Source organism: Heptranchias perlo, chromosome 4 (genome assembly GCF_035084215.1).
Source record: "Heptranchias perlo isolate sHepPer1 chromosome 4, sHepPer1.hap1, whole genome shotgun sequence".
Lineage (NCBI taxonomy): Eukaryota > Metazoa > Chordata > Chondrichthyes > Hexanchiformes > Hexanchidae > Heptranchias > Heptranchias perlo.
The window spans coordinates 66,569,516-66,585,376 of NC_090328.1; the positions used below are offsets into that span (position 1 = coordinate 66,569,516).

General features: G+C 41.9%; 1 protein-coding gene across 1 annotated transcript in view; it reads right to left on the bottom strand.

Annotated features, from left to right (window-relative positions):
* The window catches only part of aldh7a1 (aldehyde dehydrogenase 7 family, member A1), a 54,783-nt gene that overhangs the window by 29,892 nt on the left and 9,030 nt on the right, over nucleotides 1–15,861 (bottom strand). Inside the window, exons 4-7 of the mRNA XM_067983054.1 lie at nucleotides 13,776–13,856; nucleotides 8,202–8,325; nucleotides 6,661–6,793; nucleotides 973–1,017 (exon numbers count right to left, since the gene is read on the bottom strand). Coding sequence (XP_067839155.1) covers nucleotides 973–1,017; nucleotides 6,661–6,793; nucleotides 8,202–8,325; nucleotides 13,776–13,856 — 383 coding nt within the window. The remainder of the gene's footprint in view (nucleotides 1–972; nucleotides 1,018–6,660; nucleotides 6,794–8,201; nucleotides 8,326–13,775; nucleotides 13,857–15,861) is intronic.

A 15,861-nucleotide genomic window follows, 5' to 3' on the forward strand; every position in this document is an offset into this window, starting at 1 on the left:
TTGCAAATTATTAAGTGTATAATGGGATTTTATAGAGGAAAGTCATATGTATGGTTTGATTTTGCTTCATGAATGCTTGTATGAATGATATCATTAAATAATTACTTTTGATTAACAAAACTACCTTGAGTGAAGGTGACTTTCTTTGCTTGACTATTCATCCAGTGTCCAAGAATCACACAAAATAAGGAATTCCCTAAATTGGGTAGCGGGTAGGAGCAGTTATTCTCAATCCAGTAGCCTGTCATGGAAGGAGGAACTTTGAGAAAGAGTAGCAGAGAGGTTGTGGCATTAGGGGATTTGATTATTCAGTTTACAGATAGAATTCTGTGTAAACTGGACCCAGAAAAATGAATGGTATGTTGCCTCCTGGTTGTATGGGTCGAAGATCCCACATCCCAGGTTGACAAAATGCTAGAGGGAGCAGGTGAAGAACCAATTGTTGTCATCCATGTAGGAATGAATAATATATGTAGATGTAGATCAGAGATCCTTCAAGCTAAATTTAAGATATTAGGAAGGAGGCTTAAGAGAAGGACATAAAGTGTAGAATTTTCTGAAATACTACCCATGCCACATGCTAGTGAAGAGAGACAGGCAGTAATTAAGCAGAAAATGCATGGCTAAGGCATTGGTATAAAGAATCAGAGTTTTGGTTCCTCAACCAGTGGGATACCTTTTGGAATAGGAGGAGCCAAAACAGAGCAGATGGCCTCCACCTAAACCAAACGGTGGGTAGAGGAGTTGGCTGGCAGGATACCTCCTAACCGATTCCCTTCCCATGTCAATAGGTTGCCTCCAATTTCATGCACTCTCATTTTTATTAACAGTCTCTTATGTGGAACCTTATCATCAAGTATTTATAAAAAGGGTCAAATTACATATTAAACGATTGTACTTGTTCAGGTAATAGTAACCTATCCCTGTTTGACAACAGTAAAACTATAATGGTCAGTAGAAAAATAAACTTACCGTGTAACTGCTACACTAGTTAGAGGAGTTGTCGGAGCTCCTTTCCTGTGAACATAAAATACATATGTATAAAAATTCCTAATTTATTTATTCGTTCATGGGATGTGGGCGCCGCTGGCGAGGCCGGCATTTATTGCCCATCCCTAATTGCCCTTGAGAAGGTGGTGGTGAGCCACCTTCTTGAACCGCTGCAGTCCGTGTGGTGACGGTTCTCCCACAGTGCTGTTAGGAAGGGAGTTCCAGGATTTTGACCCAGCGACGGTGAAGGAACGGCGATATATTTTCAAATCGGGATGGTGTGTGAATTGAAGGGGAATGTGCAGGTGGTGTTGTTCCCATGTGCCTGCTGCTCTTGTCCTTCTAGGTGGTAGAGGTCGCGGGTTTGGGAGGTGCTGTCGAAGAAGCCTTGGCGAGTTGTTGCAGCGCATCCTGTGGATGGTACACACTGCAGCCACTGTGCGCCGGTGGTGAAGGGACTGAATGTTTAGGGTGGTGGACGGGGTGCCAATCAAGCGGGCTGCTTTGTCCTGGATGGTGTTGAGCTTCTTGAGTGTTGTTGGAACTGCACTCATCCAGGCAAGTGGAGAGTATTCCATCACACTCCTGACTTGTGCCTTGTAGATGGTGGAAAGGCTTTGGGGAGTCAGGAGGTGAGTCACTCGCCGCAGAACACCCAGCCTCTGACCTGCTCTTGTAGCCACAGTATTTCTATGGCTGGTCCAGTTAAGTTTCAGGTCAATGGTGACCCCCAGGATGTTGATGAGTGGGGGATTTGGCAATGGTGATGCCGTTGAATGTCAAGGGGAGGTGGTTAGATTCTCTCTTGTTGGAGATGGTCATTGCCCGGCACTTGTCTGGCGTGAATGTTACTTGCCAATTATGAGCCCAAGCCTGGATGTTGTCCAGGTCTTGCTGCATGCAGGCTCGGACTGCTTCATTATTTGAGGGGTTGCGAATGGAACAGAACACTGTGCAATCATCAGCAAACATCCCCATTTCTGACCTTATGATGGAGGGAAGGTCATTGATGAAGCAGCTGAAGATGGTTGGGCCGAGGACACTGCCCTGAGGAACTCCTGCAGCAATGCCCTGGGGCTGAGATGATTGGCCTCAAACAACCGCTACCATCTTCCTTTGTGCTAGGTATGATTCCAGCCACTGGAGAGTTTTCCCCGATTCCCATTGACTTCAATTTTACTAGGGCTCCTTTGTGCCACACTCGGTCAAATGCTGCCTTGATGTCAAGGGCAGTCACTCTCACCTCACCTCTGGAATTCAGCTCTTTTGTCCATGTTTGGACCAAGGCTGTAATGAGGTCCTGGCGGAACCCAAACTGAGCATCAGTGAGCAAGTTATTGGTGAGTAAGTGCCGCTTGATAGCACTGTCGACGACACCTTCCATCACTTTGGTGATGATGGAGAGTAGACTGATAGGGCGGTAATTGGCCGGATTGGATTTGTCCTGCTTTTTATGGACAGGACATACCTGGGCAATTTTCCACATTGTCGGGTAGATGCCAGTGTTGTAGCTGTACTGGAACAGCTTGGCTAGAGGTGCAGCTAGTTCTGGAGCACAAGTCTTCAGTACTCCAGCCGGGATGTTGTCGGGGCCCATAGCCTTTGCTGTATCCAGTGCACTCAGCCATTTCTTGATGTCACGTGGAGTGAATCGAATTGGCTGAAGACTGGCTTCTGTAATGGTAGGGATATCGTGAGGAGGCCGAGATGGTTCATCCACTCAACACTTCTGGCTGAAGATGGTTGCAAACGCTTCAGCCTTGTCTTTTGCGCTCACGTGCTGGACTCCGCCGTCATTGAGGATGGGGATGTTTGCAGAGCCTCCTCCCGTTAGTTGTTTAATTGTCCACCACCATTCACGACTGGATGTGGCAGGACTGCAAAGCTTTGATCTGATCCGTTGGTTGTGGAATCGCTTAGCTCTGTCTATAGCATGTTGCTTCCGCTGTTTAGCATGCACGTAGTCCTGAGTTGTAGCTTCACCAGGTTGGCACCTCATTTTTAGGTACGCCTGGTGCTGCTCCTGGCATGCTCTTCTACACTCCTCATTGAACCAGGGTTGAACCCCTGGCTCGTTGATAGTGGCAGAGTGAGGAATATGCCGGGCCATGAGGTTACAGATTGTGCTGGAATATAATTCTGCTGCTGCTGATGGCCCACAGTGCCTCATGGATGCCCAGTTTTCAGCTGCTAGATCTGTTCTGAATCTATCCCATTTAGCACGGTGGTAGTGCCACACAACACGTTGGATGGTGTCCTCAGTGTGAAGACGAGACTTCGTCTTCACGAGGACTGTGCAGTGGTCACTCCTACCAAATACTGTCATGGACAGATGCATATGTGACAGGTAGATTGGTGAGGACGAGGTCAAATAAGTTTTTCCCTCGTGTTGGTTCGCTCACCCAGTCTGGCAGTTATGTCCTTCAAGACTCGGCCAGCTCGGTCAGTAGTAGTGCTACAGAGCCACTCTTGGTGACGGACATTGAAGTCCCCCACCCAGAGTACATTCTGTGCCCTTGCTACCCTCAGAGCTTCCTCCAAGTGGTGTTCAACATGGAGGAGGACTGATTCATCAGCTGAGGGAGGGCGGTAGGTGGTAATCAGCAGGAGGTTTCCTTGTCCATGTTTGACCTGATGCCATGAGATTTCATGGGGTCTGGAATCAATGTTGAGGACTCCCAGGGCCACTCCCTCCTGACTGTATATCACTGTACCGTGACCTCTGGTCGGTCTGTCCTGCCGGTGGGACAGGACATACCCAGGGATGGTGATGGAAGAGTCTGGGACGTTGGCTGAAAGGTATGATTCTGTGAGTGTTGCTATGTCAGGTCGTTGCTTGACTCGTCTGTGGGACAGCTCTCCCAATTTTAGCACAAGTCCCCAGATGTTTGTGAGGAGGACTTCGCAGGGTCGACTGGGCTTGGTGTTTTGCCTTTGTCGTGTCCGGTGCCTAGTGGTCCGATGCCGGGTGGTCCGTCTGGTTTTATTCTTATTGTGACTTTATTTAGCGAGATTTTACAACTGAGTGGCTTGCTAGGCCATTTCAGAGGACAATTAAGAATCAACCACATTGCTGTGGGTCTGGAGTCACATATAGGCCAAATTGGGTAAGGACGGCAGGTTTCTCTCCCTAAAGGATATTAGTGAACCAGATGGGTTTTTACGACAATCCGGTTGTTTCATGGCCATTATTACTGATACTAGTATTTTAATTCCAGATTTTACTTAATTAATTGAATGTAATTAATTGAATTTAAATTCCCCAGCTGCCGTGGCAGGATTTGAACTCATGACTCCGGATTATTAGTCCAGGCCTCTGGATTACTAGTCCAGTAACATAACCACTATGCACTTATTACAACCACAAAGAAATGCTGATAATTAAGGATGGTACAAACCATGGTTAACTTGGGAAAATTGTTTATTACCTTTCTCTGCTGAGTTCCCAATCTCAGCTTTATCATCACATTAAAGGGATGGAGGGGGTATAGGAACAGTATAAATCTGAGTACATTTGGATTGCCATTCATTTCAAGAACCATTTTAAATTCCTGCAACATCGTAATGTTGTGAATCTTTGCAATTCTCTACCCCAGAGGGCTGTGGATGCTGAGTCATTGAGTATGTCCAAGGCTGAAATGGATAGATATTTGGACTCTCGGGGAAATCAAGGGATATGGGGATCGGGCAGAAAGTGGAGTTGAGGTCGAAGATCAGCCATGATCTTATTGGATGGCGGAGCAGGCTCGAGGGGCCATATGGCCTACTCCTGCTCTTATTTCTTATGTTTTCACTGTGACTTCCGCAGTGGCATTGCAGTCCTATAACATTCAGGCTCGGATCATTTCAGGGATAGGTTACCTTCATGAGCATTGACAGGTGTATACAATTGACAGGTGTATACAATCTTTTTTGCAGCCAGCATTACTGATTCCAGAACCAAGGAAAAGGCTGGCTCAAAAGAGATGAGCATTGCCAAGTCTGACTGCTGTGAGTTTACTTTTCAAAGCTAACTGTAGTTGACATTGCAAATTTTGAACCCACTGCATCCTATTTTCGTTACAAAATACATTATATATGACAAACTTCAATTGCCAAAAGAAAACTAAGTACTGATCCGGCCCAGAGGCATTCGTCCCCCATTTATCGACTGGTTTCTACAGGTTTAAAACTCAGTTTTAGAATTTTGCATTTGTGAGCAATATTTTCTGGCTTCTTCTTTTGTTGTGACTGTTGTGTCGCTATTAGCAGATTAGAAGTAAAATACTAGAACTGGGGCTAGAAGAGTAATATTTCGATAGTTATGACAAGATGTGCAACGTGAAGTGACCAAATCAAAGTTGAAAGCTAATGCTGGAACCGAAGTACAGTTTTCTTAGAGATCAGCATCAAGATCTGGTTGGAAGACATCTTATAAGCTTGTGGACTAAGAGACAGGAATGTGACAAAGCTGAGCATTTGGGTTGCAAAGTTATGGTACAAAGTGGAGCAGGTGGAATTGTGGCAAAAGTTGGTTCAAAGCTTGGGGATAGACCTTGAAAGATTATAAGATAACAATATTAATACACAAGCAAAATCATACTAACAATAACTATGGAAATGTGCCTTGCTGGAATGAGAACTGGTGCGCTGTATGTCACTATCACTATGTGTAGGGCAAACCAGACAGGATTCATTGCTTATTTCATAAATTACATGGAGTGGCCTGACTGAGTAAGAGTTTTAGAGAAAGAGAAATCAAAACATATACAACGCATGTACTTTCAAAATCAAGAAAAAAAAATCAAAACAAAAAAGGTTCAACTAGTTACTCTTTTAAAAAAAATTTGTTCTCAGATATGGCGACACTAGTAAGGGTACATTTACTATTCATCTCTAAATTGCCAGTGACTATTTTTTACATTAGTCAATTTTCTAGTGTTGGCTCACAAATTACCAAGTTTATTGAATTCAGTTCTGAAATTGATATCAATAAATCTGATCATTTGCAGGTATCAGAAAAAAGACCACGAAAGCTGCCGGATTGTTCTCCTTTAGGAAAGGGAGTCTGCTACCCTCAGCTGATCTGACCTACACATGACTCCAGCCACGCACAACATGGCTGAATTTTAAATGCCTTCTGAAGTGACCTACCAAGCCACTCAGTTGTAATAGCAATCACAACAACTGGGGATGAGCCTTGCCAGCATCGCAAATATCCTAAGAATAATTTTTTTAAAAAGGCAAGTCAGTAGTGGGGGACATGTTCTCTTGCAATGCAACACACACTTGGACTCAGTAGCAGCATCAAGCATTTCCAGGTCAATTGCAGGGTTAACCTTCCATTACTTCATCCAATCCCCTCCCACTCTACGTGAATTATCGTTCCACACACTAAGCATTGCTGTGGGCTTCAATGTATCCCACTAGGAACTGGACTGCACAGAGCCCTTATAGCCAGCAAAATGGAGAGATGGAGGGAAAAACAATTTCAGCCAATGAGCCCATCACTTTTGGCTGTATTGGAAAGGTCAAGAATCTAACCCACTGCTCTATCACATCCCCTGAGCAAACTTCCATAAATCATCAAGTTATACAAACTAAACATACATTTTCATAATTGAGATAAATGCATTAGTGTGAAAAGCAAGATGAATGCAGCTCAGTCCACATCTCTACAAAATAACTCACCAAAGGCAACAGTTTCCACAGACAAGTGCAAGGGCATTATTCCAGCCATAAACAGCCACTGGAAAGTTAAATGCAGTGATGATTCCTACTAGACCGAGTGGATTCCATTTTTCAATTAGAGCATGTCCGGGACCTTGGAAAGAGTTTATGGAGGTCAAGTGTCAATTAAATACATTCTTGATTTCTTCAAATAATCCCCACATCATAAATGTATGGGGTAGAATTTCATGGGAGGTTTTCCCCATCTCCCATCATTTACTTCATTTCTCTGGGATTTCTGCCAATCTTCTGTTGAAGTTATGGTGGGAGATCGGGAGAAACCTCATGGAAATTCTACCCTATAGTCATTATCTACCTGCATAGAGTTAAACAAAATGTTTGTGTACACAAGGTGAGGGATGTCAGAGTTTTTGACACTTAGTTTCAGCATCAAATAGTCCCACATTAGGTATAGCACAGCCTGATGTAGAGTACATTCCACTCCAACTGTTCGAGTCCACTGCACCATGAATTTCTCTTCATGCACCTCTACCAAATTCATACTTGTCACCTTCTGCTCAAGACTGCCAATTTAATGCTGGATTAAACGATGATTGAGAATTTTAAGAAAGGGTCAAGACACAATTAAATATATTTCTGAAGAGTGAACAGATTAAGGGATAGGACGAGAAAGTGCACTGATCTCTGAAAAATATTATGTTAAGTGAACCAGAATACTAAACTTAGAGTTTCCAGAGTACAGAGTGAAACCCATATGAAGGAATACTACGGCCACCGATGACCACTAGTAGTAGCAAATTAATGTTGAAAGAAGTTTCATCTAAGAGCTCCTTAGCCAATTGCTTACAGCATAGGAAATCCATTCTGTTGACCACAGTCATATAAGTAAATATTTAAATTTAGTGCCTGGCATGGTCTGAGTGTGGATGTATTCACACTGTTTGAAGGAATTACTGATCATAGCAGCAGTGGGTTGTTTATTAAGGCACATTTACAGATTGTGAGTGGTTACAAAAGCTACAATATGTCACCAAAGTGTCAGTTAATGCAGTCTTAATTAATCTAGTGAAACATCATTTGCAGTTGCCTCAATTCGTGCAAATATTGCCACTTTTCATGTGCCAACATTCCAGCCAGGAAGATAGTGTAATAACAGCGCAATTGTTACCCGCAAACCATGCTGGATACGTGTATTCAAATGTTTAGCAACCTTGGACCACAATCAGATACAAGAATGGCCGTGTCAACATCAGAGGGGAGGTAAAAGACATCCCCAGGCAATAATCCAAACACTTGATCTGCTGACATCAAACACACCGGTTACCATAAAATAGAAATTTTTAAAATGTAACTGGGGTGAAATATTTACTACTCAAGTCTTTGTTGTATGTCTGAGATTATTTCTGTTTCTCTTGGGTAAATAGCTTACTCTGTAATCTCAACTGCAGCTTTTATATAACTGTATTTACCAAGTTCAAAAAACAAAACAATACAACAGGCATTCATAGCAGCATTAAGAGCTGGAATGTTACTTCACTTACGTTCAGATGGTAGCAGAGGCCCTCCAAACATTCGAGACAGTCCAACTGCATAGTCACAGATATCTATATATTCCTGAACCTCTCCTACACCTTCAACAGAAATTTTCCCCATCTCCAAAGAAAGCTTAAAAAGTAAACAAAAAAAAAAAATCAGAAACTTGATTATTTCCAGGTAATACATTAGGATCTCAAAAGTCAGAATGTCTACACATCCATATTCAGAAATAAGCCTATATGTTAACTTATTGGGTTTCCAGCTGGGTATGCACCATGCAAAAGGGCTACTTTAGAATAAGGCCCAATACTAGCCTTGTTCTCCAGCATCCAAAATTTGATGTAAGTTATATAAGACATTTAAAATAAAAAAAATCTTAGGCCAACTAGCAATTAAAACCAATTATTATTACTGTGATATACAAATAATGGCTGAAGTTACAGTAAACTATTCAACATTATAATTTCAACTATGTGTTATAATACTCAAATTAGTTAAACAAGGGCACAACTACATACAACGTCACTTCTGCAATTTAGGGGCCACGAGAGACTTGCTAGTCTTTAAGTGAACGTTTTGCATCTAGTGCATGTCTGACCAGACATCACATTTTGTTTCAGATCCAATCTTAAAATAAATAACCTAGACATTTCAAATAAACAAAGTTGTCTAGCAACAGAAAAAACATTTCCAACCTGTTTGACCCGAGGATCCAACTGGCTTATCAGCCTCTAATTACCTTGAGAATAGTCTTTTGCCCCCGCCACAAACTCCATTACCTAACCACCGATTCCATCCCCCTCCTTGGCCACAATCCGAGGCTAAACCAGACTGTTCACAACCTCGGCGTCCTATTTGACCATGAGCTGAGCTTCCGATCATGTATCCTCTCCTTCACCAACATCACTTACTTCCACCTCAATAATATCACCCGTCTCTGCCCCTGCCTCAGCCCATCTGCTGCTGAAACCCTTGTCCATGCTTTTGCTACTCCAGACTCTACTATTCCAATGCTCTCCTGGCCAGACTCCCATTTTCCATCCTCCATAAACTTGTGCTCATCCAAAATTCTGTTGTCCATAACCGAACTCACTCCCAGTTCCATTCACCCATCACACCTTTGCTCGTGACCTACATTGGCTCCCAGTCCACCAAAGTCTCAAATTTAAAATTCACAGCCTAGTGTTAAAATCCCTCCATGGCCTTGTCCCTCCCTATCTCTAACCTCCAACAGCCCCATAACCATCCCAGAACTCTGCATTCTTCCAATTCTGGCCTCTTTTACATCCCTGACTTCATTCACCCTACCATTGGCGGCTGTGCCTTCAGCTGTCCTAAGCTATGGAATTTCTTCCCTAAACCTCTCAGCCTCTCTCTCCTCCTTTAAGACACTCCTGTAAACCTACTTCTTTGACCAAGCTTTTGGTCACCTGTCCTAATGTCTCCTTCTTTGGCCTGGTGTCAATATTTTTTGTCCAATTACGCTTCTTGGGAGGTGTTAATACGTTAAAGGCGTTATATGAATGCAGGTTGTTGAGAAAGCACAGCAATTACAACTTGTAGCCTTAAAAGAATACACCAGATATGCACACCATTGCACTTTACCAGCAGAATATACACAGTAAAATGCTCTTGCCCTTATAAAACAGCGTGTCCTCTGACTTATTGTGATCAGCACCAAGGGAGAACCGCTAATGGTTCGGGGTGGGAGTGCGGTAAGCTGTATCTTCCCATAATTGTGTTTTTGTCACTTAAATCCTTACTAATAAAATTTCAAATTGCTAAACAAAATCTTCTGAAGAGAAGAAAAAGTGTTTAACATAGAAGGTATGAGTTTTGGATGAGCTCAAGTTTATGGAGGCTGGCCAGGAGAGCATTGGAATAGTCAAGTCTAGAGGTAACAAAAGCATGGATGAGGGTTTCAGCAGCAGACACGCAATAGCAACTATAAACTGGTTTAATTGTCAATGGGCCTAATCAATTCAACCAGGTCTAAACAGTTTATACAGATCTCCCATGGTGTTGCTCATGAGGAGTATCTGATTTAGAGAACTGTTGTGATGTTTAGTTGCTAATCTGTTTTATCGTGGTAATTGTACCTATTTAGAAACTGAAGTCAGAGGGTAGTAGTAATTGCTAGCAAATTTCAGGCTCCATGTCAATGATTGGCTTTCTTTAAAAAAAGATTGCTTTGCATCTATAATTTAACAGTGTGATATCTGGGTTGCAATGGACTGACAAGACATACATATACGCACACATACACATACACATATACATACACACACATATACATATATTCTAAGGCACTGCTCAAAGGGAATCAGAAGTTATGCTGTTACAGGGTGGCAGATGAATGTTGGGGAGGGCTTCATATGTCCACTGCACTTTAGAAAGATTGTAAGAAATCAGTCAGAAACAGTGATTGGTTCCTGGCACGGTGTTTTCCTTATCCACTGCAGATAGATAAATAACATACCACAGTTAAGAAAATAAATCTCTGCATGTAACATGAGGGTGCAGCTCTTTAGAAACATAGAAACATAGAAAATAGGAGCAAGATAAGGCCATTCGGCTCTTCGGGCCTGCTCCGCCATTCAAAATGATCATGGCTGATCGTCTAATTCAGTACTCTGTTCCTGCTTTTTCCCCATATCCCTTTAGCATTAAGAAATATATCTATCTCCTTCCTGAATACATCCACTGCCTTGGCCTCCACTGCCTTCTGTGGTAGAGAATTCCACAGGTTCACCACCCTCTGAGTGAAGAAATTTCTTCTTATCTCAGTTCTAAATGGCATACCCCGTATCCTGAGACTGTGACCCCAGTTCTGGACTCCCCAGCCATCGGGAACATCCTCCCTGCATCTAGTCCTGTTAGAATTTTATATGATTCAATGAGATCACCTCTCATTCTTCTAAACTCTAGTGAATATAGGCCTAGTCAATCCAATCTCCTCATACGTCAGTCCTGCCATCCCAGGAATCAGTCTGGTAAACCTTCGTTGCACTCCCTCCATGGCAAGGACATCATTCCTCAGATAAGAAGAACAAAACTGCACACAATACTCCAGATGTGGTCTCACCAAGGCCCTGTATAACTGCAGGAGGATATCCCTGCTCCTGTACTCAAATCCTCTTGCAATGAAGGCCAACATACCATTCGCCTTCCTAACTGCTTGCTGCACCTGAATGCTCACTTTCAGCGACTGCTGTACAAAGACACCCAGGTCTCGTTGCACCTCCCCTTTTCCCAATCTATCACTATTCAGATAATAATCTGCCTTTCTATTTTTACAACCAAAGTGGATAACCTCACATTTATCCACGTTATACTGCATCTGCCATGTTCTTGCCCACTCACCCAACTTGTCTAAATCACATTGGAGCCTCTTTGCATCCTCCTCACAGCTCACATTCCACCCCAGCTTTGTGTCGTCTGCAAACTTGGAAATGTTACATTTAGTTCCCTCATCCAAACCATTGATATATATTGTGAATAGCTGGGGCCCAAGCACTGATCCCTGCCGTGCCCCACTAGTCACTGCTTGCCACCTGGAAAAAGACCCGTTTATTCCTACTTTCTGTTTCCTGTCTGTCAACCAATTCTCAATCCATGCTAGTATATTCCCCCCAATCCCATGAGCGTTAATTTTGCACACTAACCTCTTATGTGGGACCTTATCAAAAGCCTTCTGAAAATCCAAATACACATCCACTGGTTCTCCCTATCTATTCTACTAGTTACATCCTCAAAAAACTCCAGTAGATTTGTTAAGCATGATTTCCCTTTCATAAACACATGCTGACTTTGTCCAATCCCGTTAATGCCCTCCGAGGGTTCTGTAATCACGTCTTTTATAATAGACTCTAGCATTTTCCCCACTACTGATGTTAGGCTAACTGGTCGGTAATTCCCTGTTTTTTCTCTCCCTCCTTTTTTAAATAGTGGGGTTACATTTGCCACCCTCCAATCTGTAGGATCTGTAGAGTCTATAGAATTTTGGAAGATGATCACCAATGCATCCACTATTTCCAGGGCCACTTCCTTTAGTACTCTGGGATGTAGATTATCAGGCCCTCGGGATTTGTCAGCCTTTAGCCCCATTAATTTCCTTAGCACTATTTTTTTAAAATAATACTGGTTTCCTTCAGTTCCTCCCTCTCACAAGACCCTTGGTTCCCTAAAATTTCTGGGAGGTTATCTTTACCTTTACAGCCCATCTATTTAAGATGATGGGTTGTTATACCGAGGGCAAAGTATACATAAGAAAAAAATTTAACTAATTTAACTAATTTGTACCTTTAATAAGGCAACTGGAATTTCTGCAGGGATTCTCCTGATCGTCCGCCATAACTCTAACAGAAACCCCAGAGAAATGGCGTAAACAGCCATTTATGCTGTTTCTCTGGGACTTCCAACGATTTTCTACCAAAGTTATGGCAGGAGATCCCTGGATCTCTATCAGTGCTTTGTGTTACTAAAAGGCAATGCTTATTAAACATGTTTAAATTCAGGACCTTTATTCAGAACCCCATTAAAATTTGAATATTGGTACAGTCCTTCCAGAACTTGTGTTTACATTTGTTTGCTATTCTATTTTTGAGTTCTGAGTTAAACATAAGCAAAAGCGTAATATTTAGAAAGCAATGCAAAATATCAAGATTAAAAAATGCCCAATTTCAAAATGCAAAATTCATTTGTCAAACATGTAATATGCTGTATTTGCTAAACAACACCTTGAATAAGGTGATCTACATTTGTTTTAAAACAAATTGCAGTTACTTTCACTGCTCCTAAAAATGGGGATTTAGCCTCAGTAATTTTTCATCGACACACAGGAATGTAAAAGGGGATAGGGCTTACTAACAGAAAGTCCTGGCAAGCTCTATGAATGGTCAGTTGCATACTGGGATTTCTAGCCTGCCACCTTCTTAGTCTCCTCAGTTGACATAAACAGCAGTGGACAGCTCTATGAACTCAAGCCTATGTCTTCTCAGAAGTACACGCCTGACTTAAAATGCTATTAGACAAAATACAGAATGCTATTGTACATACAAGTCTAATCATTTTCTTTTACATTTTGTAATTTTTTTGTATCTTTAAAAGTGAAACTTCATTTCCAGTAGTAATTCCTCAGGTTTAGTTCACAAACCAAGGCGTCAGCTGAAAAAATTCTCAAAGTATTTAGAGCAATTTTACTGGTTCACCTTCTGCTTCTCACTGTATGGCAACTGTTTGGTGACTGTTTACTTTGTGAAATTGTGATTGATGTTTTGCATGCTGTGTTGTGATTGGTATGTTCCTACCTCTTCAGTTGCTGTTGTTTTATAAATATAGAATTTCAGCTATCAAATTCAAGTATGACACAGGAATTCGCATAAGTTACAGCATGATACCGAGAGTAACAGCAAAGTGTGGCAGCAAAACGTTTGCTAGATGCAAGACTTTTACACAAGATGACATAGCTACATTGTATCATCAAGGTTACAAATAAAGACTCAGTGAAGTGGTGAAAAACAACATCTTATGGTTTCTCTAAACAGCAAACATGAAGATCTCCACAGCGTGACACATACCAGGTTGCCCAGGACTTTAAGTTTCTTTCTTAAGGCATCTCCAATTTGTCTCACTATTTCTCCTCGTTTTGGTGCTGGAATCTGGACAAGAAAAAAACATGAATTTTATTTCATTCTCTGTCTTTTGGGCTCGTATTTCAAATATTAAAATGAGATCGGTTCATTGATTAAGCTGAAGATTTAAAGATCATTTAAAGACTGTAACAAAACAGTAGTTAAAACATTTAATACATGCATTAGAACAGATGGAATTAGAAGGAAAGATTTTGTAGTCAGAATAACTATTTTTTGAGGATGTAATTAGCAGGGTAGATAAAGGGCAACCTGTGGATGTAATATATTTGGATTTTCAAAAAGTATTCGATAAGGTGCCACATAAATGGTTGTTATGCAAAATAAGGGCTAATGGGGCAGGGGGTAATATATCAGCATGGAGAGAGAATTGGTTAACGGACAGAAAACAGAGTAGGGATAAACGGGTCATTTTCAGGTTGGCAGGCTGTAACTAGTGGAGTGCCGCAAGGATCAGTGCTTGGGCCTCAGCTATTTACAATCTATATTAATGACTTAGATGAAGGGACAGAATGTAATGTATCCAAGTTTGCTGACGATACAAAGCTAGGTGGGAAAGTAAGCTGTGAGGAGGACACAAAGAGTCTGCAAAGGGATATCGACGGGTTAATTGAGTGGGTAAGAAGGTGGGAGATGGAGTACAATGTGGGGAAATGTGAGGTTATTCACTTTGGTAGGAAGAATAGAAAAACAGAATATTTTTTAAATGGTGAGAAACTAGTAATCATTGGTGTTCCGAGAGATTTGGGTGTCCTCGTACAAGAAACACAAAAAGTTAGCATTCAGGTACAGCAAGCAATTAGGAAGGCAAATAGCATGTTGGCCTTTATTGCAAGGGGGTTGGAGTACAAGAGTAAGGAAGTCTTACTACAATTGTACAGTGCTTTGGTGAGACCTCACCTGGAGTTTTGGTCTCCTTATCTAAGGAAGGATATACTTGCCTTAGAGGCAGTGCAATGAAGGTTCACTAGATTGATTCCTGGGATGAGAGGGTTGTCCTGTGAGGAGAGATTGGGTAGAATGGGCCTATACTCTCTGGAGTTTAGAAGAATGAGAGGTGATCTAATTCAAACATATAAGATTCCGAGGAGGCTTGACAGGGTAGATGCTGAGAGATTGTATCCCCTGGCTGGAGAGTCTAGAACCAGGGGGCATAGTCTCAGGATAAGAGGTCGGCCATTTAAGACTGAATTGAGGTGGAATTTCTTCACTTAGAGGGTTGTGAATCTTTGGAATTCTCTACCCCAGAGGGCTGTGGATGCACAGTTGTTGAGTATATTCAAGGCTGAGAAAGATAGATTTTTGGACTCTAGGGGAATCAAGGGATATGGGGATCAGGCAGGAAAATGGAGCTGGAGTTGAAGTCGAAGATCAACCATGATCTTATTGAATGGCGGAGCAGGCTCGAGGGGCTGTACGGCCTCCTGCTCCGATTTCTTATGTTCTTACACGATATCTAATACAAATATACTAGGTCACAAATTCTGGAACCCATATTTGAATCACAACCAGAATTACAATGTAGCTATTGAAATCTTCCATGCAATTGCCTGTGTGAAATAATTTTGGTCAGTTTCAATACAGTTCCTCATCAGTATGATTCAGCATTAAATTGACAATCTCACTTAAAAAGCCACAAGGTTGGCTGATAGGATATAGAATAATTTACATTAGCACAATATGCATACTCTGCAGTTAGGGTTAAAAGAGAAGCTGCTTTTAATTCTGACAGGCAATTGGAGGCACCAAAGGAAATGGCAGTTATTTTGCCTGGGTTGGGTTTCTCTGATCAGTCTCAAGGCTGACTTTCATGAATATCAATAGTGCCATTCTAGCCACACAGTCATTAGTAGATTCCTAAAATGAAGGCTCTTCAAGAGGCCAAAAATATGTCACTCAAAGTTTTTTTTAAAATGAGAGAGGGGGGAGAAGTGATTTATATAAAATGTGTAATATATCCTTCTCCTTTAAGACATACTGTTAGAGGAACTTTAACTCGCGTCAAGCCAATGCC